The sequence below is a fragment of the Leopardus geoffroyi genome, chromosome B4, assembly GCF_018350155.1.
Source record: "Leopardus geoffroyi isolate Oge1 chromosome B4, O.geoffroyi_Oge1_pat1.0, whole genome shotgun sequence".
In the NCBI taxonomy this organism is placed as follows: Eukaryota; Metazoa; Chordata; class Mammalia; order Carnivora; family Felidae; genus Leopardus; species Leopardus geoffroyi.
Genome location: NC_059341.1, coordinates 142,573,502 through 142,600,954, shown reverse-complemented (window position 1 = coordinate 142,600,954; position 27,453 = coordinate 142,573,502). Strand labels below are relative to the sequence as shown.

Here is a 27,453-nt window from a genome sequence, read left to right as displayed (position 1 = left end):
CTGCCCACCCCCCACCCCATCAGTTTGTTCTCTGTATTTATGGGTCTGTTTCTGCTTTTTGTTTTGTTTTTTAGATTCCACATATAAGTGAAATCATATGGTATGTGTCTTTCTCTGTTTGACTTACTTGACTTAGAGTAATACCCTCTAAAGTCCATCCATGTAGTCGCAAATGGCAGATCTCATTCTTTTTCATTGCTGAGTAATAATCCATTATATGTGTATGTGTATGTGTGTATATATATTTTATATGTATTCTTCTATCATTGGACATTGGCTGCTTCCACATCTTGGCTATTCTAGATAATGCTGCAATAAACATATGGGTGCATATATCTTTTTGAAATGGTGTTTTTGTTTTCTTTGGGTAAATACCCAGTATTAATTACTGGATCATACGGTATTTCTATTTTTAATTTTTTGAGGAACCTCCATACTGTTTTCACAGTGGCTGTACCAGTTTGCATTCTTACCAATAATGCATGAGGATTCCTTTTTCTCCACATCCTTGCCGACACTTGTTATTTTTTGGTTTATCCTTCATTTTATGGGGCACCTGGGTGGCTCAGTTGGTTAAGCATCTGACTCTTGATTTCAGGTCCAGTCACAATCTCATGGTTGTGAAATTGAGCCCTGCGTTGGGCTCCACACTGGGCGTGGAGGCTGCTTAAGATTCTCTCTTTGTCTCCCTCTGCCCCTCTCCTGTTTTTGCATGCTCTCTCTTTCTCTCTATATCTCCAAAAAAAAAAAAAAAAAAAAAAAGCCCAAAACATCTTCATCAGGAAGTTCTATTTAGGAATCTAGCTTGCCATATTACATTTTGCATTCATTTTATGAAAAGAAACTATAGGGGCGCCTAAGTGGCTCAGTTGGTTGAGCATCTGACTTTGGCTCAGGTCATGATCTCACAGCTCGTGAGTTCAAGACCCACGTTGGGCTCTGTGCTGACAGCTCGGAGCCTGGAGCCTGCTTCAGATTCTGTGCCTCCCTCTCTCTCTGCCCCAACCCACTCGCATTCTGTCTCTGTCTCTCTCAAAAATAAACATTAAAAAAAATTTTTTTAAAGAAAAGAAACTACAACATGTAAGACTAGCTCAAGAAAATTAACGAATTATATGTCTATTTCACTTACAAGCATATATACAAAATTCCCAACAGAAACTCAACAGTTTATATTTGTAAATGCATTCTGATCCCAGAAATCCAAGGATGGTTCAATATCTCACTTTCACTTCCAATGGTAACCCACCACATTCATGGACTAAGAGGAAATTTGCATAAGCATCTCAATAGATGTGAATTTTATAACATTCAACAATTATTTATGATTTTTAAAGAATTATTTATTATTTTTTAAATGGCTTCCAGCCATTATGGAATAACTGCTATCAGACTTTCCTTCCTTCCAAAGGGGGCATGTAGGAAACCCCAGAAAACTGAACAAAATATAGGGAGCAACTATTTTCAGACATTGGACAAAGGACAGCACAGGACTGTGTTCCCTAAGGGAATCAATGACATAAAGCCTATGATTGCCCTCATTTTCCACATAGAGGAACTTCTGGACTGCAGGAACTTCCAGAAATCAGAGTGTGGCAGTCATGATGAGTTTAAAAGACAGAGTTAGAGCTTGCGGAGGCCAAGGTATTTGGAATTTTCAGACAGAGAGAGAGAGGATCAACTCAGAGAAAGAGTTCCAGAAATCTTCGATAGGGTCCCTCCCCCAAGTTATTCTACACAAGCAGCCTGCTGTGTAGTATACAAGAGAATACTCTTCAGTGCCCTCTCCAGATGTGAACATGAAGCATAAAACAAGGAAGAACCCCAAAGGACAGAGCTGGGAGCTTTCAAAACAAGTAATTTTCTCTTCTTCCAGGGTAGAGGTCTTCATTATTCATGCTTAATAGGATTTGGAAATTGCCACGGACCATAGACTGATATATTTCCCATGTTGCCTTTTCTAAATAGAGGTTTTATCCTTTTATCCTATTCTTACTCTCTCATTGCATATTTGGGACACATAAAATATTTTTCAGTTTATAAGTCACTAAATTTATAAACTACTGTACATTGATTATGTTGGGAGAACAAATAACATATCATTTCATTTTTAAATCACTGGACCACAAGAATCTACATCAGACCCTTTTGAACAAACTGTACATAACTCAGAGAACCTAAACTGTGAGCAGGATGCTGCAACTGTTGGAACTGTTACAAATGGTCTCCCTTAGGGATGAAGTGAGCTTGTTCCAGATACAGGAGAGTGCACAGATAACAAGAATTGCCAAAAGAGAGTACTGCAGCAGAAACTGCCAATTGTCCCCCAATATCTCTTCTCCTGTTCCTCTATGATTTTAGAATCCCTGATTTTCAGTCAGCCATTTAGCCTTCCAAAATAAATACGTATTTCAGTCCCCCTTGCACTAGTGGCACAGGGCAGCATCCAGGTATTTCCCTTAGGAGATCACTGGCATGAGGCATTTGTGCCCATCCTTATCCTTGCTGGCTAAAAATGGAAGCACTTGTTGGAGCAGTCATCTTGGATCATGAAGTAACCTTGGGAATGGAGGACATAAAGGCAGAAGAAAATAAAAGAAACCTAGATCTTTACGGACTTCATGGAATAGAGCCACCATTCAAGCCCAGGGATGGCTACCTCTAAACTCTTACATGAGATAAATAAAATTATCTTATGTAAACTGCATAAAATTGTGCATGTTGTGTACTGTGTGATTCCAGGGACCCCACTAAGTGTATTCTGTGTGTTCAACCACACACAGCAACACTAAAATTTCCCTTTTACTTAAGACACTGTTATCCTGGGTCTTTGTGATTCATGGCCAAACAGTATTTTAATTGCTACAGAGCATAAAGTGGGATAATCAATTTGGGGAGAAGTTTAGCAATACTTAGTAAAACTGAAAATACACATATCCTATGGTCCCTATGATATACTATTACAGTGCTTCTCAAAATACGGTCCGTGGACCCTGGAGTTTCTAAAGGTCAACAAGGCCCAAATTATCTTTATAACACTAAGACGTGACGTGTCTTTCCACTGTGCTGGCATTCGCATTTATCGTGCAAAAGCAATGGTTAGGTAGCATAAATCAAAGCTGGGGTACCAAACTGTAACAGTAACCATTGAATTCTTCACTATGGTCAGAGGTCGAAGGGAGGAAAAAGCAGTTTCACTTAGGAACTTTGTTGATTAATGGGGCACCTGGGTGGCTCAGTCGGTTAAGCGTCTGACTCTTGGTTTTGGCTCGGGTCATGATCTCATGGTTCCTGAGTTCGAGCCCCACAGTGTGGAGCCTGCTTGGGATTTTCTGTCTCCCTCTCTCTCTCTGCTCCTCCCCCACTCACTCTCTCGCTCTCAAAATTAATAAACTTCAAAAAAAATAATTTTGTTGTTTAGCAATAAAAAATTTTAATTTTATTGTCTTGACACTGACCAATTCTTAATATTCAGGGTGATGGCATAAAGGACTACATACTAAAGTACAATCGTGTCATAGCTACTTTACATCATTGTTTATCTGGGCTGCTGAACGCATCACGTTTTTCATGAAACACCATTTTTACTTAAAAGAAAATGGACAAATGGGGCACCTGGATGGCCCAGTTGGTTAAGCATTTGACTCTTGATCTCACTCAGCTCAGGTCATGATCTCAGGGTTGTGAGTTCGAGCCCCACGTCGTGTCGAGCCCCTAAACTGTGTTTATTCTCACTTGGGTATCTGGAAGACACTTTCTCAAAAATGAATAATGTAGCATGTCACTTCAAGGAAAAGAACTGAGAGTATTTGATAAAATTTGAGTTTTTATGGGGCGCCTGGCTGGTTCGGTACATTAAGCATCTGATCTCAATTTTGGCTCAGGTCATGATCTCACAGTTTGTGACATACAGCGACACATTAGCATCTGCACTGACAGTACAGAACCTGCTTGGGATTCTGTCTCTCTCTCTCTCTCTCTCTCTCTCTCTCTCTCTGCCCCATCCCTGCTCACACATGTTCTCTCTCTCTCTCAAAATAAATAAATAAACTTAAAAAAATTTTTGAGCTTTTAAGCAAAAATTAGAATTTTGGAAAACCTGTGTCTATCACCATGAGCTTAAAGTTTCCCAATGCTTAAATATTTTTTGATAATATATAATAAAATGTGTCCAAATTTGGAAGATCTATGTAACTTAGTGAGCCAATATTTTCCAAATAACCGATGGATGAATGATGTTTCAAAATTATACATAAGTAAAAGATCCATTCAGCGTGAACATAACATACTTCAAGTATACAGGCAAAAAAAAAAAAAATGAAACCATGTTCAAGGGAGAAAAACTATTGCCCTTTTCAACTGTAATATCCAATACTGGAGCAGTATGAAGCAAAGAGCTGGGAGCTCTGAGGGAAAGTACTGTGGGGGGCTGAGAAAACCACGTCCCAATGGACATCCACATCCTAACCCAGAACCTGTCAATGTGACCTTATTTGGAAAAAGGATCTTCACAGAAGTGATCAAATTAAAGATTTTGAGATGAGGAGATGATCCTGAATTACCCAGTTGGCCCTAATGTGATCATAAGTTTCCTTATAAGAAAAACAGAAGGAGATCACATAGTCAGACGAGGAGGAAGCGATGTTGACCCTGGAGGCAGAGCCTGGAGTGGGGCAGCCACATGCTGAGGAACATCTGTGGCCACCAGAGGCCACCAGAGGCCAGAAGAGGCAAGGAATGGACTCTCCCTCAGAGCAGCCCTGCTGCCACCTTGATCTCAGCCCAGTGACCCTGATTTCAAACTTCTGGCCTCCAGGACTGTGAGAGAGTACATTTCTGTTGTTTTAAATCACCAAGGTTGTGGTAATTTGTTACAGTAGCAATAGGAAACTAACGGTGACCCGAGAATATTAAGCCGAGGCCAGCTGCTATTGAAGCACAAGCATATAGATGCCAATTGAGTCATGGGCACAAATGAGACCAGTTAGGGTTCACAGACCCAACAGACCCGACACATATCAAATATTTTACAGCCCTTCACCATCTTGAAAAGAAATTCATGACATAATCTAACATATTTTCAAATCAACATAACGGATTAATGAAGAGAAACAGAGACGGGAGACTGGCGGCCATTAGATACATAACAAGTCTGTTCCAGCACATTCTCACCTTCTCACAGTGCAGGCTGCCAATGAGTCCAGGCTCCATTCAGCCAACTAAGCACAGCTACAACTTATCCCAGGGCTTTAGCCCAAACACTGAATCCAGAATCTGTTTGGAGTAAGTACACCCATGTCGATAAATTTGAACTAATCTACAATTCGTTCTTGGCTTTGTATCCTTGTAATCCATTCCCACACATATTCTCCAGTATTTTTTTGTGGATATAAATTGGCAAAAATCTCTGTTCTTTTATTGTGTGTCTTTGTTTGGGTTCTTCTGAAAGCAGAGCCTAAGGCGGAGACTTGGGTATAAGTGGTTTGCTCAGGAAGTGATGCCATGAAATGAAAGTGAGGGAGGGGGTGAGTGAGACAGGAAAGGAGGAATCAAAACATAGTGTTCCTAAGGTCACTGCTCTGGCTAACAACCTTGACTTCACCAGGACCTCCTGAGAAGTGTCCAGAATGTCTCCTAGGATTCTTCAATTATTCACCCACTGCCTTCTGTCCCCAGCCCCTGGGGTTACCTCTAGAGACTGGGCTGTGCTGCTAAGCAGGTCGGGTGGGCTCCTGTGGTGTCAGAGAAGGGCTCAGGCAGAAAGTGTAGATATACAGCAGGTGCCAGGGAGGCATCTCTGTAAACCCACTGTAATTAAAGGTGTGCTGAGGGCATTAGTCAAGACACTAGCCCTTACAGCCCTCAGACCTACCCACGCGCCACATTAAGTCCAATCTGTCATGATTCTTTGAGGTGAAGGCTGGATACAACCTCTACAAAAGCCTTAACAGAACAAAAATAGTCCATACTATTGCAGCTGCTCCTGAGGCTATAACTCATACTCATTATTATCTCCCTTCTCTGCCTATTCTAGACTTCCCTCACCCTCAGCCAGCATTTGATGAAGTCACGCAGTCGTTCATTCCTAGGGGTTCTGAGCCCTTGGTTCCCTTGCCCTTGGCAGGCTGAGGCTGCTGAAAATGTCTTTTCACTGTTACCACTTGGCATGGAAGCAACCAGACCCCAAAGTAAATCCTCAAAGTACCAGACAAACTCTTGAAGGCCCCCGAAGTAGCAGTAACCCCATCTCCTCATAATCATCAGGATCAATTATCCACTCCTTCTTTGCCTGCTGGTTCACAAGCATGAGGAGCTCAAAATGACCCTATAGGATTTTCAGACTGAGGCTCTGTGTGGGTGTCCTTCCCTGGAACCAGTGGAGTCCCCTCATGGAAATAAATGTTCTCTACCTGGGAACAGCAGAGTTTAATTTTGCAGAGACAGAATGTGCAAATTCTACAAACTGAGCTTTGGATGATGAAAGGATCCCGATGCTCTGGATCACTGAGCATGATGATGAAAGATATCCCAACCCATGGGTTCTTAGACCTGTGTCTTTGTTCCTGGATCCCTTTATCGCATCTACTGGGGGATAGCACCATATACCAGGCTGTGATTCAGTGTATGTATCTGAACTCCTTAAGGTACTGTCCAGAGCTAGGACCTTTGCTAGAAAGATGTCATTCTCTCTCTCTATTAGATGGGCTGCTTGTGGACAATGCAGGATATTAGAGAAACAGTGGCTCCCATGGCCATTCATACATCATTGTATCTCTTTCACTGCGAAATGAGTTTCTTGGCCCAAGATAATGTTGTACATGATCCTATGTTAGTAAATCCAGTATTCTCTAAGCTCCTGGATAGGGACGTTACTCTGAGATACTGTGGATGTGTGGATGTGTGGGTGTGTGGGTGTGTGGCTATGTGGCTACATGGATATGCGGATATGTGGATATAGGGAAGCAAACCCACAGCCAGAGCAGGTGTCAGTTCCAATAAGGATGAATCAATGCCGTCTCCTGGGTGGCAAGGATCTGCCAAAACCAACTTGTCACTGAGTCATCTAGGGATGGTGCCATATTGGGGCTCAGCACTGATACTGGCTGCTAAGAGGTCAGAAATTCAGTGACCATTAGTAATAATAATTCAGTAATAATTAAATAAGCCTCGATAAGAGAGAGCCCATGTTAGTGGACATAACTTGCACTCCTGCCAACATAGCAACTCCATTCACAGGCCCACCATTTAAGCACAAGGGTAGCCAAGAACACAGGCTGGATGACATCTATCCATCCACTTTGTCATTCAGTGACCCCTCTGCAGTGAGTATTAATATGAGGCACAAAGATGCACACATTTGTGACAACTTCATAGGCTCGTCTTCTTTTCCAGAATTCCTTGTCTCCAACATTCCCCTCTTGCTCTTTCCAACCAGCAAGACATCTGTCACCACTCAGAACTTCATGTGCATTCTTTCTTTAGGCCACTACTCTGTCCACCCCACTCCCTCCCTACAAAGTAGATATCCAAGTGTACTGCTCGAAGCTCTGCCCTCTAGAGGATTTCCCCCCATTACTTTCCTTTAGAGCCACTTTGAATGGGGCTGTAGTGCAGCAGTGATTCAGATCTGAATTTTTCTTCCTGTCTTCTAAGATAGAGGCATCAGTGCCACAGAGACATGGGGGCCACAGCCATCTCTTCCTGTAAATGACGGGTGCTCTCTGAACAAGCTTGGATCCAATTCTTTTTGTGCAATGAATTGCTGCTGAACCTACCCAACCCATTGGCTTCATGGATCTGTCAAGATCTAGCTCAGGACAGGCAGTTTTGGTCACATGGTCATTTGGTGCCCCATAATCAGGCGCTAAGTCTCTACTTGGGTCCAGCAGTGTGCCAGAAGCTTCTTTCGAGTGGTGAGTAGTTCTCTACTGCAGCAGGCACGGCTTTGCTTCAAAACCCTGCGTACGCACTACAAATCTGTGGGAGCGCGCCAAAGGTGCCATATAGGGTCGCTACTTACCACAAATAAGCCCAACACTAACTCACTGGTTCTGCTAAGTGGCAGGGGAACCCATCCTCCAATCTGGATCAGCAGAGCCCTCCTTTGTTCTGGACTCCACCCAACAAATGGGTCAGAATAGTATTCCCAAGGATGGTAGACGCCAACTCCAAAACCCAGAGGTGCACCAAGTACTATGCGTCCTTCTTTGTGACAGGGTTGCAAGATACAACTTCTCCTCATCTTAGAGGTGATACCCTGGCTCGCCCTACAACAGTGCACCCTGAAAACTTCACTGATGACAGGCTCCACAACTTCTTTTAAGTTTTTATTTATTTATTTACTTCAGAGACACAGAGAGTGCGTGGGGGGAGGGGCGGAGAGAGGGGGAAAGAGAGAATCCCAAGCAGGCTCTGTGCTGTCAGCACACGAGACCGAGGCGGGGCTCGAACTCACAAATCTGTCAGATCATGACCTGAGTCGAAACCTAGAGTCAGATGCTTAACAAACTGAGCCACCCAGGCGCCCCAGCCTCACAACTTCTGAGGGTTTCTCTCTCATCCTCTGCCATGCATTGTTTTAGCAAGGACAGAATACTTGTCACTTCCTTCTTCACCATGTCCACTTAGCACGATGTCATCAGTGTTATGTGGAATGTCTGGATGGTCGAGAGCTCAATGGATTAATTGTGACGGAGAGCAGGAAAGTTAAAACCAGCTTGAAGTAAGACAATGAATATGTTCAGCTGTTCCTCCTATAAAAACGTGAGACGCTTTTGGGAATGTACTCTTTACTACTGGAAATTGAAAAGAATGTTCACCAAATTGAGAATTGCATTACTAAGTGCCAGCGGTGCATGAATTGGTTCCAGTAAAAATATCTCACCTGACACAGCTGCTGTGATTGGGGATACTACTTGGCTAAGTTTGTGGTGGCTCACCACCATTTACTTGAATCCACCTGGATTCTGCAGGGGCCATTCAGGTGAACTTAAGATGTAACGGGCATCACCACTTTATGTCTTTGAGAGTGACAAATCTCTGCAGTCCCACCAGGAATGCAGCACGTTTCTGCTTTAGTATTGTGGTAGGGTCCCCTCCCTAAGGAAAGAAAAAAAACCTCAAGGCAACCTGGCTATACGCATACGTGACAACATCCGTTGTGATCTTGTAACATGAGACCACTTAATCAGACTACATGTTTGTGTGTTACCATATATGGGACACAAAGAGGTAAAAAAATATATATATTTAAAAAACTACACCACGAGGCATTCAGGGCTCAGTTCTTTGGGTACGAACCCAACTGAGCGGTGCCGGCAGGAATAAAGTTGCTTCCTGGAAAGAAAAGCCTCGGTGTCACGACTCTTCGTGCAAGAATCTTGCTACAGTGTTCTAGAGGACGTGAGAGTCAGTGTGGGGGTAGTTTCAGGGGCTTCACTTTGCTCATCCTCCCACGATTCTGATTCCACAGGTCAGGGATCAATGTATAGGCTCTGCCCACTGCTAGGTATAATTATCCCAAGATGTACTGGGACCAAAAAAGTAACCACAGGACTTGGGTCAGGATTCCATTTATTATGTGGCTTCCATAGTCCCTACTCTAACCAGTGTTTCATGATGCTTCAGGTACCTTGGCACAAGTGTCTCAGATCCTGTATCTAACAGCTCTTGAAAGGTCTGGATAGTCCCTTTCCCAAAGTAAATTATTTGTTAAGTGGCTCTAGGTTCCTCTGGGGAAGGATTGGAGGACTTTTTTTTTTTTTTTTTCATAAGCTTTCAGTGGCATCACAGGATCCTTCCTTGAAGGACCAAGCCTCCCTTTCAACCAGTGGACTCCAGGTCTCAGAACTGGCTCAGATTTAAACAGAGTGAGGGATCCTGATTTCCACAGCAGCAACTGACATCTGCCTTCTGGTCACAAATTCTTTGTTTCTTTCTGGTTATTCAAATCAATTAACACTCTAGTCAGCTGCCTATCTATTTTATCCCAAAGAACACTATGGTCCAACATGCATGGCCACAGATCCCTAGGGTCAAGTCATTCTGGTTGCCATTCCAGTCTGCAGCAGAAGCAGAAATGCAGGAGGTTGTGTATTTTAGGTGGGACCCCACCAAGGTGGGGTGAGTCTGATCGGTCCTCAAACTGCCAAGGTGGCCCAAGGAGACGTTATACAGCACCAGGTGTTTGCTCCAAGGTGTGCCTTCTCCTGGATTTGATGTTCTAACTGGCCTAGGTCTGGAGGCAAGGGTAGTGGAGTCGGGCATGAAGACATTGGTTTCAAGCACGACAACAAGAGCTTCCTCTCAGAGGTGCGCCTCAACTTACAGGACAGCCTTAGCGGTGATTAGGGATGGAAGGCACCTGGAGTCATCAGAATTGTCCCAAGGGTCCCAAACTCTCATTCACTCGACAAATGTTTATTCGGCACCTACCACGTGCCCCACACTCTCTACTCCATGGAGGGGAGTCACACGCACCCCGTCTCCTCCTCCAGGTGGGACCCACACTCAGGATCGGGCGCTCAATGGCTGTCCTGCTTGCTCGACTTCCCCGGGGGAGGGGTTGGGGCGCAAACCTATCCAGCGAGTGGCCGCCGCCGCCTGCGCTGCCCCGTCCGCTCCCCGAGGCTGGCGAAGGCACATCTCCGTTCACCGGCACCTCCCTGGGTACACCTGCCCTTTAGCACCCGGCCCACCCCACTCCCGCCAGCGGAATAGCTCGCTCGCTGCCTGAGGACACACCGCCCCGCCCACGTGACCCACCTTCGCGACGCGCCACAGGGCAGCGCGCCCAGCCGCTCAAGATACTTCTGGTCGGCCCACGTCGTTTCCTCGGCTCCGGCCGCAGGCCAAACAGCTGCCTGTCTTTTCAGCGGCCCCGCCCAGCGAGAGAGGTCATTGGTCTTCGCCCGGAGCAGGGGCGGGACGCTCCCTGAGCACGCAGGATTTGGCTTTCGGAATAGGTACGCGACCAGGGTCACGGAGAGAGCCGAGCGCCGCCGCAGAGAGCCGAAAGGAGCCGGAGAGACCCGAGTATGACCGGAGAAGAGCAGGGTAGCCGGAAGCAGACCCGAGCGCAGCCGGAAGGAGCCGAGTCTGCCCGAAGGGGGCTGAGCGCGACTGGACTTTGGGCTTGGCCCAGGCGCGCCATGGCTGCCGAGGGGACAGCTGTGGTCGGAGGCGGGGCTGTTGGCGGCAGCCTGGCCAAGGACGGCTTGCTGCAGTCTCAGTGCCTGGACGCGGCCCCGAACCGGCGGCGCAGCTCGTCGCTATCGCGTGACGCCGAGCGCCGAGCCTACCAGTGCTGCCGGGAGTACTTGGGCGGGGCCTGGCGCCGAGTGCGGCCCGAACAGCTGAGGGTTGACCCTGTGAGGTGGGAGGTCAGGGGTCGAGCTCGGGCGCTCAGGACACCGCGTTTCGGCGGCCTCGCGCGCGCGGGGGCGGGGACGGGGGCGGGGCCGGTCTGGCCGGGGGCGAACGCGGGGGAAGCCCGGCGGGAGGGGGGAGGGGAGGGGGGGTCCGGGACGGGGGCGGCCGACCGCGGGCTGAGCGCCCCCCCGGTGTGGGTCTGCAGCGGAGGCCTCAGTAACCTGCTCTTCCGCTGCTCGCTGCCGGACCACCTGCCCAGCGTCGGCAAGGAGCCCCGCGAGGTGCTGCTGCGACTGTACGGGGCCATCCTGCAGGTGAGGAGGGAGTGTGGGCCGCAGCGGCCAGTGGCATTGGGACCTCCCAGCAAGCGTGGCGGGGGGGGGGGGGGGCTAAGCAGCTTGTAAATTACCGTAGCCACGCCGGGCTCTGGAGCCTGCGGGCTGTAGAGCGGGAAGTGAAGCGGTGATGGGAGGGGAAAGCAGACCCTCCGGTGTTAGCACCGCTCTGCCCCCTTTGTTGTCCGTCTTCCTTCAGGGCGTGGATTCCTTGGTCCTTGAAAGTGTGATGTTCGCCATCCTGGCGGAGCGGTCGCTGGGGCCCCAGCTCTATGGAGTCTTTCCAGAGGGCCGGCTGGAACAGTACATCCCAGTATGAGCCCAGCCCGGCCCTGACCTCCCTGAGGCACCTCCTTCCCCCCAGCCCCTGTTCCCCTTTCCAGTGCGTGCCTTCACACCCCTTACCCCAGGTAGGGCATTTTCCCCAAGACCCTGACTTCCCCACCCACCCGTTCCCCTACCCCTTCCCCCTCCTGCCCCAGCCCCCTCACCACCCTGATAGGTTCCTGGGTGCAGAGCCGGCCACTGAAAACGTGTGAGCTTCGAGAGCCGGTGTTGTCAGCAGAAATCGCCACGAAGATGGCCCGGTTCCATGGCATGGAGATGCCGTTCACTAAGGAGCCCCACTGGCTGTTTGGGACCATGGAACGGTGAGTCAGGAGCCTCCTCAGGGCTCCTGCACACCTGGTCTGAACCCTACTGCTGGCAGGTACTACCCTGGGCTGCAACTGAATGTGTCCATGACTGTCCAGTCCTCCAGCTGAGCGGATTACTCATCCCAGTGTTGCCTAGTATGCTCTCTCCCAGAACAGGCTTCCAAATAATGCAGACAAGTCTGTCAGAAAAATCCATCAGACAAGTCATACAGTGACAGGAAAAAGGTAGATAGGAGAGAGGTAGGCAGGGATCACAGCGAGCATATCTTATTCTTTGGGCTTCAGGTACCTCAAGCAGATCCAGGACCTGCCCCACACTGGCCTCCCACAGATGAACCTGCTGGAGATGTACAGCCTGAAGGAGGAGATGGGTAACCTCAGGTGAGGGAAGGCAGGGCAGGAGAACAGAATAGCACAGGAGGCAGTTCCAGGTACCGAATGGGGTCCTTCCCAGGATTTCCTGAGGGCTGGGTCAGGGCCTGGCCCACGAGGGTGACTCACCCTCCTCTGGCCACTCCTACTCAGAACCCATGCCCCTGTTTCCCTGCAGGAAATTGCTAGACTCTACCCCATCACCAGTGGTCTTCTGTCACAATGACATCCAGGAAGGTAGGAGAAAGCATCTGAGTCTCCTAACCTAAGGTGAGGGGGGCCAGAGGACCCTGGAGTGACCAGAACTGCACCCCTTCTCCCAGGGAACATCTTGTTGCTCTCAGAGCCAGAAAACACCGACAGACTGATGCTGGTCGACTTTGAGTACAGTAGTTACAACTACAGGTGAGGGTTAAGAGAATGGTCTCCATGGGTCTGCTTCCAAGCACTGTGGAAAACAGACTAGGCCTTCCTTTCTGCATCCCAGCCACCCAGGGTATTTGGGGACTGAGTGTCTGCCTTATTCCCCCAGGGGCTTTGACATTGGGAACCATTTTTGTGAGTGGGTTTATGATTATACTCACGACGAGTGGCCTTTCTACAAAGCACAGCCTGCAGACTACCCCACCCGGGGGCAGCAGGTATGTGGACCAGAGGCTGGGGAGTGGGACCTGGCCTATGAGGAACGAGGAAGGGGATGTCTGAAAAGAATATCAAGAAAGGATGTTCACTGGGAAATGCTCCAGTCTCATTTCCTGACTCTTGTCTGTTGATCTCAGCTCCATTTTATTCGCCATTACCTAGCAGAGGTCAAGAAAGGTGAGACCATCTCCCAAGAGGAGCAGAGGAAACTGGAAGAAGATTTGCTGGTAGAGGCTAATCGGTGAGGACGGATGGGTGGGAGGAGGGGTAGAGCAGGGTGCAGAGGAAAGGGGGCTGAGGAAGGAGGCAGGCAGGCCGACTCACAGGATTGCAGGTAAGGTGCCAGTGCCTGGTGGGGGCAGAGAGTGCAGATGAGGCTGATGGAGAGTGGTGACAGTCAGGACAGGGTTGGGGTTAGGGCAGTGGGGGAGAAGTTGGAGCTCTGGGGCTTGACCAACCTCAGGGATAGGATCCAGGTAATACCAAGTATGCTCTGAACCGCTCTGTTTCTCCTGCCCCCCTTAGGTATGCTCTGGCCTCCCATTTCTTTTGGGGTCTCTGGTCTGTCCTCCAGGCATCTATGTCCACCATAGAATTTGGTTACCTGGTGAGTAACCCAGGTGGGCAGGTTAGGTGTGACGGGAGGTGGGGCGCATCAGGGGCCATGTGCTCTCCAGGAAGTCTGTGGGCAGACTTGGTGGGGGCTGGGTGTGTCTGACCCACCCTTCTCACCCCCAGGAGTACGCCCAGTCTCGGTTCCAGTTCTACTTCCAGCAGAAGGGACAGCTGAGCAGCTTCCAGCCCTCATCCTGACTCTCCACAGCCCCCAACCGCCAGATTTCTCCTGGAGTCTCCAGGGCAGGACCTTGGAGGGAGGGGCCAAGGGGGGTGGGGAGGGGCTCTGGGAACTGGGCTGAGCCCTGGAGTGAGATTGGGGTTGAGGAGGCTGACCTCTCCCCACAGCCCGAAGATGGTGGGAAGGAACCCCTGGGCTGTGCACCTTAAGACAATAAACAAGCTTCTTCCTTCACACCCTGTCCTAGCTCTGCAGCACAAAGTACCAACCAAGGAATGCACACAGGGTGACAAAATGACCGTGGCTCTGAACCTCACTTTCCCTTTCTGAAAAGCATGGCTGTTTGGTGCTCTGGGCTTGAGAGTAGTTAAGGGTCCACTCTGCCAAATGGAGCCCCTGGCCCTCTCTCTCCCTGGCTCCAGCTTAGAAGTGATGCACACTAGAGAGACTGGGGTGGGGGACTGGGGAGTAACGGGGGTACAAAGAGGGCCCTGGGGTGGGGCTGCCCAACCCTGAGCACTGGGGAGCAGGGGACAGGCAGCACAGCTGACACATGGATGACCTTTTCCCTACATTCAGCTATTTTTAGCTCTAATGCTACCATCCTCACGCGAGACCAGGCCCCCCCAGGTTCCCAGACCTCTGAGCAATCTCAGCTTGCAGAAACCGGGACCGCCCCCACTCCTGATTCCCACCCCAGAGGGAAGGGGATTCTGGTTGCCGCCCCACATCTGTTTTCTCAACCCAAATTTGGGAGCGGGTGTCAGGTTCCCGGTGAGGGCGGGGCGGGGATGGCCAGGCCTGAAGGACGTGGGGACACGGGCCAGAGCTACTCGCCCCACACGCTGACAGGAGCGAACCCAACCCGTGAGTGGAGTGGGGGGCAACACAGGGCCACCGGTCCAGCTCAGAGTCCTAGACCAGAGCAGGGGACCAGGACGGCGCCGGGGTCCCTCCCAGGCGGGGCTGGGAGTGGCCAGACCCGGCCTTGCTCCAGACCAACTCTGCGTCTCGCCCCCACCCCGAGGCAGCCACTCTGCAGATTTTACGGCTCGACCCCTGCGCCACCGTGACGGACCCTGCCCGGAACACGGGCGCGAGGGTTCCGCGGCCGTTGGTCAGGCTGCGGGGCCGTGCGAAGCGGGAGGGCGGGGGGGCGGCCCGGCCGGGGGCGGAGGGCGGGGGCCTCCGCGCAGAGGGCGGCCGGGGGCGGGGTCAGCCTGAGCCCGCCCGCGCACCCTCCTGCCCCCTCCCAGGTGACGACCAACCTCCAGGATGGCGGAAGCGCACCAGGCCGTGGCCTTCCAGTTCACGGTGACCCCAGATGGGGTCGACTTCCGGCTCAGTCGGGAGGCCCTGAAACACGTCTACCTGTCTGGGATCAACTCCTGGAAGAAACGCCTGATTCGCATCAAGGTGGGCGCAGGTGGTTCTGGCTTCTTCCAGCAAGTGCAGAATAGAATCCTCCCGGAGACAGAGGCCAGGTGTCAGCTGCTGCCCCTTTGTTAAGATCCTCCACCCCCACCTTGGCTGGCAGTACTGCTGGGTGACGGGCTCTAGCAGTGCAGAAACCAGAGCGGCGCTCAAGGTGTGGCGGGGAGATGGGCATACAAGGAGTGGCAGAGGGACACAGTGAGTAATGGGGTGCTGCAGGCGTGGGAGTGTGGAGAAGGGGAAGACCAGACATGAGGGAGGAAGAACACAACAGGTGAGAGACCCGGGACCCCACAGGTGCCTGCTCACCGCCGTCACTCCTGCTGTAAGTGTGCTTGTTTCTGCCCCACAGAATGGTATCCTTAGGGGTGTGTACCCTGGCAGCCCCACCAGCTGGCTGGTCGTCGTCATGGCAACCGTGGGTTCTTCCTACTGCAAAGTGGACATCTCCATGGGACTCATCTGCTGTATCCAGAGATGCCTCCCTGAGGGGTGAGAAGCAGGGCTATGAGAGAGGGCCGGGCAGGCTCTAAGGCCAGGGCTCCTGAGCTGGGCAGATGCAGGACAGTAGCCATTGGAGGTCCTAGGGCAGCCCTCCCTGGGGGCTGCCATCACCAGAGTCCCACATTCGTAAGTTTGTGTGTTATGCATTCAGACACGAGTGTGCCCAGGAATGTTATTCTTCAGCACCTCCCCCAAGATGGTTTGTACCATCAAAACTTCAGAGTCAGAATTTCCCCAAGGCTGGCCTCAAGTGGACCCCCTGCAGCCCTCTCCCTTCTCTGACAGATGTGGCCCCTACCGGACCCCACAGACCCGGGCACTTCTCAGCATGGCTATCTTCTCCACGGGGGTCTGGATGATGGGCATCTTCTTCTTCCGCCAAACCCTGAAAATGCTTCTTTCCTACCATGGCTGGATGTTTGAGATGCACGGCCAGACCAGCCACTTCACCAAAGTCTGGGCTGTGAGCAGAAGCCAGGGGAGGGGTTCAGGCATCTGGTTTGAGACCCCGGGGGCCTCATTTGGGGTTCTAACTTGGAGGGGAGAGGCAGACAGGGCACTGGTGCCTGGTGCATAGGTTTGTCCTGGTTCTGAGGGTCGGGGGCCCAAGTCCTCAAGTGTTTGCTAGTTTGTTTCCATTATTTCCCCTGGTTCTCACCAGAAACACTCTGTGCTCTGTATGCCCAGTTCTGTGTCCGCCTTCTGTCCAGCCGGCGGCCCATGCTCTACAGCTTCCAGACATCCCTGCCCAAGCTTCCTGTGCCCAGTGTGCCAGCCACAATTCACCGGGTGAGGGCCTGAGTCAGACATCCCAATGTGCAGGCTAGGCCGGACCCAGAGGATTTCTGCAAACATAAGGAACTGTCCCCTGCAAAGAGCGCGGTTTAGAGCAATGGGGCTGGGTTGGAAGAGGGTCGGGACAGAGGTGGTTGTTGCTGTTTGGCCCCCACACTGACAATAACTTGGCTGGACAGTACCTGGAGTCTGTGCGGCCCTTGCTGGATGATGAGGAATATTACCGAATGGAGACGCTGGCCAAAGAATTCCAGGACAAGACTGCTCCCAGGCTGCAGAAGTACCTGGTCCTCAAGTCATGGTGGGCAACTAACTATGTGAGTCCCCTCCTGGGCTTACCCTCACCTCCGCTTGTGTCAGGGGGATCTGTCCCCTGCCCTCTGCCCCAGCCCTCACTGCTCCCTCCCTCCCGCAGGTGAGTGACTGGTGGGAAGAGTACGTGTATCTGCGCAGCAGGGCCCCCCTCGTGGTGAACAGCAACTACTATGTCATGGTGCGAGAGAATTCGGGGACAGGGAAGATGGGGGAGGTCCTGGAGGAACAGTCAGGAAGCAGCTTCAGGGCCGCAGAGATACCGAGGATCTAGAGAACTGGGTAGCCACACAGCCTGACGCTGTCAGTCTCAGAGTCCCCAGGCTCCGTCACTTCCTGCCTTGCTTCCCTTGCTGGCCTCCCAGCCGCATGTTCCCAGCTCTCCTAACACCATCCCCAGGGAATCTCCTTCATCTTGCCTCCCTTTTGTGTCACCATGTGGACCCAGAGCAGCTTCTCTGAGAGCTCAGGGGGTCACTGTTGGTCTCTAACCCTCCCATGGCCAGCCCCCCACCCCCAGCACATGCTTGTGCGCAGCCACCAGGGTCCCCCCACCGCCCAGCCACAGGTCCATGCAGCATGCCTCTCTCTCCTCTCCCACTGTCCAAAACACACTGTGAACCCTGTGCTGAATTCCCCTCCTCCACAAAACTGTCCTCCTCACAGCTTATATATAGCTTGTCCACACCAGAGGTTTTAAACTGTTTTTTAGTGGTGGGAACTTCTTTGTCAATGCAAAATAAACAAAATACGAACAAAAATAGATTATGGAAAAGCAGCTCAAAGATTCAGGCTGGGCAGAGGGGTTATGTGATCAGTGACGCATTTCATCTCTGGCAGTGCACCCTGACCGAATGCGCAGGATGGACCGGGGGAAGGGGTCAAGACACCCTGTTCTTAGGCAGGGAGACCCAGGTGACCTGTGCACATTTGTCACACCACCTGCAAGCTCTGTCCTCTCTCTGTAGGACTTTGTGCTCATCAAGAACACAGACATACAGGCAGCCCGCCTGGGAAACATCGTCCATGCTATGATCATGTATCGCCGTAAACTGGACCGTGAAGAGATCAAGCCTGTGAGTTGTGTTGGGTTGAGGGCATGACAGGGAAAGGAGGCCTGAGTCTGAGCCATGCTGGCCCTTCCTCCCAGGTGATGGCACTGGGCATCGTGCCCATGTGCTCCTATCAGATGGAGAGGATGTTCAACACCACCCGGATCCCAGGCAAGGAGACAGGTACTGGCCACAACCAGGAGCCCGTGGTGGGACCATCCAGACGGAGTTCCCTCCTGCCCAGCTCTGGGCCTGCCATGGCTGGTCACCCTACCACCTGCTCATCCATCACCAAGCATCCTGGGTGTCTCAGGGTCATGCAATTGTGACCCTGCTATTCACAGGCACGATGCTAGTGCTGGGACCCTGCGGGCCCAAAACAGAGCCCCTCCTGTCCTGTCCGGGCTTCACAGGCCAGGGGAAGGTAGTCTGAGGAAGGAGCAGCAGGGGGGCGGAGCTTTCCGTGAGCCCTTCATGGAGCCTGTAGGACCAGAAGGCTGCTCGCAGACCCTGGGGCAGTGTGTGCTTCACAGGGTGTTGGCCTTAAACAAGAGGTGTGGAGGCAACCAGCATAGGGCCTGGTTCAGTGCAGGCCCCCTGCACCCCAGCACCCCCCCCCCCCGGGGAAGGAAAGCCCAGCTGGCAGCCTACAAAGCAGGTGGAGAGGGAGCAAGGCACGCCATGCCACACTGCCTCAGCCTTCCTGCCCGCTTCCGCTGCAGACCTGCTGCAGCACCTCTCCGACAGCAGGCACGTGGCCGTCTACCACAAGGGCCGCTTCTTCAAGGTGTGGCTCTACGAGGGCTCGCACCTGCTCAAGCCTTGCGACCTGGAGATGCAGTTCCAGAGGATCCTGGATGACCCCTCCCCACCTCAGCCTGGGGAGGAGAAGCTGGCAGCCCTCACTGCGGGGGGAAGGTATCAGGGCCCCACGAGGGGAGGGGCTTGGCCCCAAGGGCCGCCCTGGAACTTGAGGGAGGGAAGTGCTGGCATGGCATCCTCTGTCCACGGCAGGACCCTCTGTGGCAAGGGGCACTGCTGGTCAGTGGCTGTAACCCACTGCATCTCCAGCCACATCCAGCTCGGTGATGGCCAGGTGGGAGTGTGTGGAGGACAAGGACACCTTCCGGGAGAGGCTGGTACCCCCAGCTCTGGGCCCTGCTGGGTCCCGGGAGGTGCCCTTCTCTGCCACCCACAGCGTCTCCAGCTCTCACCCTGCCCTTATGCCCCCAGAGTGGAGTGGGCACAGGCACGCCAGGCTTTCTTCAGCTGCGGCAAGAACAAGACTGCTCTAGACGCCATCGAGCGCGCTGCTTTCTTTGTGGCCCTGGACGAGGAGTCTCCCCACTACGACCCTGAAGATGAGGCCAGCCTCAGCCTCTACGGCAAGGCCCTACTTCATGGCAACTGCTACAACAGGTGCGGCACCCCAGCCCCGGTGCAGGCCCCCCGCCTCTCCGCCCATCTCGGTGTGCTCCGCTCATCGCCTGCCTCCTTTCCTGCAGGTGGTTCGACAAGTCTTTTACTATCATTGCCTTCAAGAATGGCCAGCTGGGCCTCAACACGGAACACGCGTGGGCAGACGCCCCTATCATAGGGCACCTCTGGGAGGTAACGGGCCCTGACAGGCATCCTGTAGGGCAGGCTGGGCGTGGGGCACGTGGGTGGTCTCTCAGCCTGACCTTCTCCCTGCAGTTTGTCCTGGGCACCGACACCTTCCACCTGGGCTACACGGAGACTGGGCACTGCCTGGGCAAACCGAACCCCACGCTTGCAGCTCCCCAGCGGCTGCAGTGGGACATTCCTGAGCAGGTGTGCCGTCTGCGAAGGAGCAGGGACGGGCTTGTGAGAGTGACAAGTATGACAAGTACCTGGGATGCTCTCGGGGGAGGGACAGGAGCTTCTCAGAGTCCATTTGGTGGTTAGAGAAAGATGTGCGGTGCGAGAGTCATCCATGGATCACCTGTTAGTGCCTCCCTCTTCCCACAAAGCCCTACCTGACCTCTGGTGGCTGGGGCCCCCAGGCTGCCCTTTGTGTCTGAAGATGGAGAAGGTGCACCGAGACCTGCCCAGCCCCGCTTTTCGTCCATCACCTAAACTTCAGGCCTCCCAGATGTGACCCTGGAGTCCTGCTTAGAGAGCTCTGCCCCCAGCTGACCCTTCCATGTCTTGGCAGTGCCAGGCGGTCATCGAGAGCTCCTACCAGGTGGCCACAGCGCTGGCGGACGACGTGGAGCTGTACTGCTTCCAGTTCTTGCCATTTGGCAAAGGCCTCATCAAGAAGTGTCGGACCAGCCCTGACGCCTTTGTGCAGATTGCCCTGCAGCTGGCCCACTTCCGGGTAGGAGCCCCGCAGGGCCGCTGAGGGGGCAGGGTGGCACCAGACTCACCTGCCAGATTCACCCCTCTCTGCTCCTCAGGACAGGGGCAAGTTCTGCCTGACCTATGAAGCTTCCATGACTAGAATGTTCCGAGAGGGACGGACCGAGACCGTACGTTCCTGTACCAGCGAGTCCACAGCCTTCGTTCAGGCTATGGTGAAGGGGTCCCACGTGGTGAGCCTCCCCGACCAGCCACGCTGTGAGGTGACCCCTCTACCCTCTGCCCACCTTGGGGTCAGGGCTACTCTTCACTGCTCCACTTCTGCTCCCCAGAAAGCAGACCTCCAAGATCTCTTCCGGAAAGCTTCCAAGAAGCACCAGAATATGTACCGCCTGGCCATGACAGGGGCTGGGATAGACAGGCACCTCTTCTGCCTTTACGTGGTCTCCAAGTACCTGGGGGTCAGCTCCCCTTTCCTGGCTGAGGTCAGCATTGTTGGCGGGTGTGTCCTCTGTCCCCATGCCCTCTCCTGGGGGGGCCTGGCCTGTTTTCTTTCTGGCCGGCTCCCCAGAAGCTGCCCTCGAGGGCTGGGGCCGGCTTTCCCACTCTACAGCCCATCCAGGCTTGTGGTCCTGGCTCTGAGTGGGAACCTCCCCTCACGGAGCTGGTGTTCTCATGAGAGTGTCAGGTGGTGACAGCACTTGTGAGGAAAGCGTAGAGGCTGCAGTATCAGGGTGGGCAGAATACCCAGGCAGAGGAACCTCCGGTGCCCAGACACTGAGGCAGGGGTGTGGGCGCGCAAGGAACAGCAGGAGGGGAGGGAGCAGAACCAAGGAAGGGATAGGCTGGTAGGAGAGGAGGCCCGGGGGACAGTTAGGTCACATGGGGCCTTGAGGGTTTTGTGCAGATGCTGACATGGCTGAGAACAGACTGGGAGGGCGGGCGAGGGGCAGCGTCACTGGTACTGGTGCTGAGGCACCACCTGTCAGCAGGTGCATGTTCGGTGCATGGCGCTCCGTGCACGGTGTCTCACTGCTGGGGCCCCCTTGTTGCAGGTGCTCTCAGAACCCTGGCGCCTCTCCACCAGCCAGATCGCTCAATTCCAGATCCGTATGTTTGACCCAGAGCAGTACCCGAATCACTTGGGCGCCGGTGGTGGCTTTGGCCCTGTAAGTGCCCTTGAAAGGGGACGATGAGCAGGACTGGGCCCCAGGGGTTTCAGTGGAGAGTGCAGTCTTGAAGTCAGACCAGAGGTGGGAGCGTGGCCCCGGGGCTTGCCCTGCATGGAAACAGCATGAGTAGCTATGGGCCTGACCTGAAGACAGAAGACCGAAGACGGGTGCCTGGGGCCCACCCAGGCCAACACTCCTCAATACTCCCAGCTGCAGCATGACCACACCCAGGGCTGGTTTCCTCCTCTGAAGTGCGTGCTTCCCAGAGACAGCCCAGGCCTCCCACTGAGAAGTTCAAGTGGGCTAGTTGGTCACCCCACCCCCCCCCCCCCAACCCTGGAGAGAAGCAGTGATATTGAGCCTCCTGAAAGAAACACAAGGTCCTGGGTTCCCGGTAGTGTCTGGAGCTGCATCGGGCAGAGCCCCTTGGTTTTCACGCTTTTTCCTGGGGGTGTTCCTGACCTCAGGAAACACGCAGCATCGGGGGTGGGGCCCCTTCCTGGGAATATTGTGGGGAGAACAGGCATGAAGTCAGCTTGGCTTTCAGAGCCACAAAGTCTGGTTTCCTTGTTCTTTACTCTCGTGCTGCCCTCAGGTGGCAGATGACGGCTATGGGGTTTCCTACATGATTGCGGGCGAAAACACCATCTTCTTCCACATCTCCAGCAAGTTTTCAAGCTCAGAGACAGTGAGTCTCCCCTGTTCCTGTGCAGGCCTGAGGAGGGGATGCCACCTGGGGCCCTGTCTGGGCAGGGTGGGGGAAGAGTCCTCAGTTTTAGGGGCAGAGGGACAGGGGTTCACCTGAAGGTTGGTCTGAGCTCTTGGCTCCCACAGAATGCCCAGCGCTTTGGGAACCACATCCGCCAGGCTCTGCTGGACATCGCTGATCTTTTCCAAGTTCCCAAGGCTGACAGCTGAGAGCTGGAGAAATGCCAGCTGCCCTTTCATCCCCACGTTGTGGAGGGAGGGGCCTGTGGTCGGCTCACAGGCACAGGGTGGCCTTGCACAGGTGTCCAGGCTCCAAGGACAGCTCTGGCAGCCGGCACTTTCCAGGCAGATAGATGCTGCTGGCTGAGGGCCCAGGTGGTGGAGGTGGGGTTGGAGCAGGGAGGGGATTTTGATTTTCTTTTTCTTGCTAGATACTAATAAAGATAAGGCTGTGTAATTTTCTCTTAGCTCTCAGGTACCTTTGTTTTGCTGGGGACTATGAGGCCCTCCCCTGCCCACGTCCAGACCAGAGAAGTGGCAGGGTGGGGAGCTGGGGCTGGGAGACTGAGAGGCATATGACCTACTTTGAAATGCGTGTGTCTCCTGAGGTCACCGCTGTCCACACTCACATGTGCACTTGGAATAAATTCTTGCTTTAGAACCTTCACCTGGTCCCTGGGGCCACTTCTGTTTGCCAGCCAGAGAGTGGGGCCCACCTGCCTCCTCCATGAATAGTCATGCCCTCCGCACCCCTGCACAGCCCTGTGGAGGCCCTTGGCCTCCTCCTGGCCAAAGGGAGGGGCTGTAACCTCAGGCCCGAGGTCAAGGTGCCAAGTGGCCATGTCTGTGAGACAGCACACACTATAATCTGGAGCAACACATGCTCCTCCCCTCAGGTTGGCTTTTACATTAAATTAACATCAGGAGTAAACAAAAAATAATTTGTTTGGAAAGTGTAAGTAGACAGCACTATCACTGCATGCTGGAATGAATCTGGATCTCAGCCCTATGCTTGGTGCTAAGAACCCAGAAATGAAGGGGCACCTGGGAGGCTCAGTTGGTTAAGCATCCGACTTTGGCTCAGGTCACGACCTCATGGTTCGTGGGTTCGAGCCCCACATCGGGCTCTGTGCTGACGGCTCAGAGCCTGGAGCCTGCTTTGGATTTTGTGTCTCCCTCTCTCTGCGCCTCCCCTGCTCATGCTCTGTCTGTCTCTGTCTCAAAAAAAAAAAAAAAAAAAAAACCCAGAAATGAATTAGACATAATCCTGGGCCTTCTCTCATGAAGCTCTGTTTGTCGAGCTCTGTGCTGGGGGTTCAGTGGTGAACAAGGCACCGACCTATGTGGAATTCACTATTAGGTGAGACAGGCATGGATCAGGGGACGGAGTGGCTGGCAGGGAAACCAGGAGGCTTTTGGAATAATTCACTTAGTAAGTACTTATTGAGTGCTACTGTGGGCTAGGCACTGGGATACAGCTGTGAATACAACTGGCCAAAACAGTCCCTCCCTCTGGGGCTTAGAGTCTAGTGGGGAGGCAGGCATTAACGAAGAAGAATGAGTAAATTATATAGTAAGTCAGATAGTAGTAAGTGCTAAGGAGAAAAGTAAGGGGAGGGAGCGCCGAGGGGTGGGTGGCAATTTCAGATGGGGTTGCACAGGCAGGCCTTCCGGAATGGGGCCATTGGACTCAGACCTGAAGGAAATGAGCATGCAAGGGCAGCAGATACCTGGCAGAGTGGACAGCAAGAGCCAAAGCTTCAAGGTGGAAGCATTGCCTGCTGCAACGCAGGAACAGTACTGGACGGTCTGTGGCTGGCACAAAATTAGTGGGGGGGCGGAGCCGGGGGGGGACAGGTGGACTGTGCCAGACTCTGGTTTCCCTGAATGATGGGGGAGACATTGAGGTTTGAGCAGAGGGTGATATAACCTGCCCTAAAATTTAACGGGATCATCATGGCCAACCTAAATGACATTAGAACCAACGGCGGGGAGAGGGGGGTTGTGCACCTGACTCGACTCAGTTGAGCATCTGACTCTTGATTTCAACTCAGATCATGATCTCATGGTTCATGGGTTTGAGCCACATGTCAGGTTCTGTGCTGACAGTGTGGAGTCAGCTTGGGATTCCCTCTCTCTCTGCCCCTCCCATACTCATGCTCTGTCTTTCAAAATAAATAAATATGGGTGCCTGGGTGGCTCAGTCAGTTAAGCATTTAACTATTGGTTTCAGCTCAGGTCATGATCTCATGGTTTGTGAGTTTGAGCCCCACATCAGGCTCCTTGCTGACACTGTGGAGACTGCTTGGGATTCTCTCTCTCTCTCTCTCTCTCTCTCTCTCTCTCCCTCCCTCCCTCCCTCTCTCTCTGCCCCTCTCCCCGCCTCTCTCAAAAATAAATAAATAAATTCAATAAATAAACTTTTTTTTTTAATTCTTAAAAAAAAATAACAAAGTAGGGGCTGGTAAGGACAGAAAGGAGACCTGTCATTACTGCTCTTGGTGGGGGGGCGGGGTTGGGAGAAATGGCAGGACTTAGTTAGAAGGGAGTCTCAGGGAACTGAGAATGTTGAAGGTCTGAAAAACCTGATAGGGAGGCACCAAAGAGATTCATATTTTCTGCTTTGGGTGATTGGGATATTGGACGAGAATTTTAAATGTTGAGTTTGATGTGCCTACAGGGAGTATTCGTGAAAATGTCTCAGACTCCTCAAACTATAACCTGAAAGCTAAGGAGATATAGGCTCCTGAGAACAACTTGGAAGATCATTAAAACCCTAAGAGCACATGAGAGGATTCCCAGGGCAGAGACTCCTAACCTCCTTTGAGTCTCAGTGAGAAGCTTATAAAACTAAATCTAAGCTCACAAAATGTTACGTTCCATTTCAGAGCTTTCTCGGTCTTCCAAAAATATCTTCACAGACCTCTGCCACTCTGGGTGTCTGTGTAACCTACCTTGGGCAGGTGTCTGGGCTCATCAGTTCACCCAGCTCTGGGAGATCAGTAAGCAGGGTCTCCAAAAAGCTGGCTTTTAATTAATGTTGAAATCCAAAGTTATTTTTTTTTATCTGATTTGTTCTTGGTTAAAATAAGTAAGAGGAGAAACCATAGTGCTAAACCAAGATATAAACCTCTGGTGACAACCCATCAAACCTGAACAAGCTACTTGTCTCTCACAGGTTTACAGATCTGCACTAGTAAAGGCTAGCAGCCATAACAGATAAATCCTGACATCTTCATGGTTTAACCCAAGGGAAATTTAGTTCTTGTTCAGTTGGCTGAGACGGAGACGCAGCTCCATACCATTATTCAAAGGCATGCTGACAGAAGCCCTGCCTTCCTCAAGTAGGTCCCAAGTTGCCTTGGACATCAACATCCAGCAGGCACACGGGGAAGAGAGAGAAAGTATCACTCGTGGGAAGCTTTTATGGATCTGGCCTGGTAACAATACAGGGCACTTACTGCCACATTCACTGGCCAGGGCTCATAATGCAAGGGAGGCTGGAAAATACAGTCTGGCTATATGACAAGGATATAAAGAAAACATCTGGTGAATAGTTAGCTGGTTTTGGATGCACAGGGGCATGGGAAGACCAGACTGACATCTCTGGGCTTACCGACAGCCCATCCTTCTTGGCCTGAGCTCTGCAGGGTTCTTCAGATAGCCCACCTCATCCACTAAGCAGGGTACCCAAGGCCCTCACATTCCAGCCCAAATGATCTTGTGCCTCAACTCAAGAATGCTGAGCCCCAACCAGACTCTCCATTCCCTAAATGAAGAAAGCTTTTTCACATCCTTGCCTTTGCCTTTGATAGAACTTTTACCTGAAATCCTGTGTTGTTCTCATCTTGGTAAACTCCTACTCTTTCCTGAAGCTGTCTTCATCACCCATCAGAGTTATTGCTGATTAGTATTTTTCTGAGATGCTGTAACAGGAATCAGCTCTGGGAAGTCTAAGCAAAGGTGGAAGGAATAGAAGTATGCAGGGTGGCTCACAGGTGGGAAGGGACAGCAAGGGAACCAGGTTCAGAAGGGGCAGGAACCTGCCAGCTTGGGGAGGGGGTACGGCCTCAATAGATGGGCAAATACTCTGTGCCCAGAACTGTCTGGCTCAGTTATAGCTCTGTTTCCTATTCTGCAATCAGTCCACTAAAAATCAGAATCCTTGAAAGAAAATTCAGTGGATCCCAGGTTTATCTGGAATCTCAAAGTGTTCAAAACTGGTTAACAGCCTTCCAAATCAGCTTCTCCCCCACTGCTCCCCAACTCAGCCAGTGATCACCCTCCAGACAGCCACCAACCCATTCCTTCTTTCTTCTTCACTTCCCACATTACCAAGCCCTGTCAAGTCCATCTTCTAAAAGGCTTCTTACTCTGTGTACTTCCCTCCACCCCGTCCACATCTCCAACATCATTCACCCACACAGCAACAGTCTGTTTCCTCTCTCCCTCCAGCAGCCAGAGAGACCTCTTCACCATGTCACTCCTCTGCCTCCCACCCTTCTGAAGTGCCCTCTAAGTAAAGACTGAGCTCCTTAGACTGGCCTGTTGAGGTGTGAGCAATCTCTCCGGCCTCCTCTGGACCACAGCTTAACGTGCAGAACCGTGAGCGGTTCTCTTGCCTGTCCTGACTTGGGGCTATGTGCTTCCACCGCCTGGAGGCCAGTGATGCCTGGCAGGCCTGGACTGGAGCCAGAGCTCACACTCTCCCCAGTTGCATGTACTTCTTCTGTTTCCTGCTCTGTAAGACAGATGCAACAATGTCCGCCAGCACTGTAGTTGTCAAGACTGAATACATTTGGGCGTCGAACTAATTGAACCAATATTTACTAGCACCTGCTGTGCCAAGTGCTGTCCTGAACACTGGGCACAGTGGTCAAGCAGACAGGGCCCTGAGTGCCTACCTTACACTCATGAACCACAGAGAGGAACACAACGATCAGGACCACCAGGGGACCCTCGCTGCAATTCTGCTCTCCCGAG

The 27,453-nt window shown here is 52.2% G+C and overlaps 3 protein-coding genes across 7 annotated transcripts in view; 2 read left to right on the top strand and 1 right to left on the bottom strand.

The window, feature by feature from the left end:
• MAPK8IP2 (mitogen-activated protein kinase 8 interacting protein 2) overlaps positions 1 to 10,893 on the bottom strand; it is a 28,806-nt gene extending 17,913 nt beyond the window's left edge. For both annotated transcript variants that reach the window (XM_045467206.1, XM_045467208.1), the window contains exon 1: positions 10,765 to 10,893. The gene's annotated coding sequence lies outside the window, so the exon portion shown is untranslated. The remainder of the gene's footprint in view (positions 1 to 10,764) is intronic.
• A 35-nt stretch (positions 10,894 to 10,928) lies between these two features.
• Positions 10,929 to 14,405, top strand: CHKB (choline kinase beta). Of its 2 annotated transcripts, XM_045467213.1 has the most exons (11): positions 10,929 to 11,374; positions 11,576 to 11,684; positions 11,905 to 12,018; positions 12,222 to 12,355; positions 12,647 to 12,742; positions 12,912 to 12,970; positions 13,057 to 13,138; positions 13,266 to 13,374; positions 13,513 to 13,616; positions 13,901 to 13,982; positions 14,114 to 14,405. In XM_045467213.1, the coding sequence occupies exons 1-11, from the start codon at positions 11,037 to 11,039 to the stop codon at positions 14,186 to 14,188; spliced, it is 1,302 nt and encodes a 433-aa protein (XP_045323169.1). In that variant the 5' UTR covers positions 10,929 to 11,036; the 3' UTR covers positions 14,189 to 14,405. The 2 variants fall into 2 exon arrangements, with proteins under 2 accessions (XP_045323169.1, XP_045323168.1); XM_045467212.1 differs by lacking the exon at positions 12,647 to 12,742 and having other exon boundaries at positions 10,983 to 11,374.
• A 248-nt stretch (positions 14,406 to 14,653) lies between these two features.
• On the top strand, positions 14,654 to 22,932 carry CPT1B (carnitine palmitoyltransferase 1B). 3 transcript variants are annotated; one of them, XM_045467210.1, is made up of 19 exons: positions 14,657 to 15,038; positions 15,428 to 15,587; positions 15,958 to 16,097; positions 16,395 to 16,572; positions 16,797 to 16,898; positions 17,084 to 17,221; positions 17,320 to 17,397; positions 18,185 to 18,292; positions 18,367 to 18,451; positions 18,991 to 19,186; positions 19,502 to 19,687; positions 19,774 to 19,879; positions 19,964 to 20,080; positions 20,445 to 20,609; positions 20,689 to 20,823; positions 20,923 to 21,075; positions 21,646 to 21,759; positions 22,358 to 22,450; positions 22,597 to 22,932. In XM_045467210.1, exons 2-19 carry the CDS (start codon positions 15,447 to 15,449, stop codon positions 22,678 to 22,680), a joined length of 2,319 nt encoding a protein of 772 aa, XP_045323166.1. In that variant the 5' UTR covers positions 14,657 to 15,038; positions 15,428 to 15,446; the 3' UTR covers positions 22,681 to 22,932. The 3 variants fall into 3 exon arrangements, with proteins under 3 accessions (XP_045323165.1, XP_045323166.1, XP_045323167.1); XM_045467211.1 differs by having other exon boundaries at positions 14,657 to 15,288; XM_045467209.1 differs by having other exon boundaries at positions 14,654 to 15,038; positions 20,689 to 21,075.
• Positions 22,933 to 27,453: the final 4,521 nt, after the last annotated feature.

Coding starts and splice junctions, on each gene's coding strand:
- CHKB (XM_045467213.1), top strand. CDS start 11,037: ATGACCGGAGAAGAGCAGGGTAGCCGGAAGCAGACCCGAGCGCAGCCG. Junction 12,743..12,911: donor GAGGAGATGGGTAACCTCAG/GTGAGGGAAGGC, acceptor GTTTCCCTGCAG/GAAATTGCTAGACTCTACCC. Junction 13,617..13,900: donor TTGCTGGTAGAGGCTAATCG/GTGAGGACGGAT, acceptor TGCCCCCCTTAG/GTATGCTCTGGCCTCCCATT.
- CPT1B (XM_045467209.1), top strand. CDS start 15,447: ATGGCGGAAGCGCACCAGGCCGTGGCCTTCCAGTTCACGGTGACCCCA. Junction 16,899..17,083: donor TGCCAGCCACAATTCACCGG/GTGAGGGCCTGA, acceptor TTGGCTGGACAG/TACCTGGAGTCTGTGCGGCC. Junction 21,760..22,357: donor CCGGTGGTGGCTTTGGCCCT/GTAAGTGCCCTT, acceptor TGCTGCCCTCAG/GTGGCAGATGACGGCTATGG.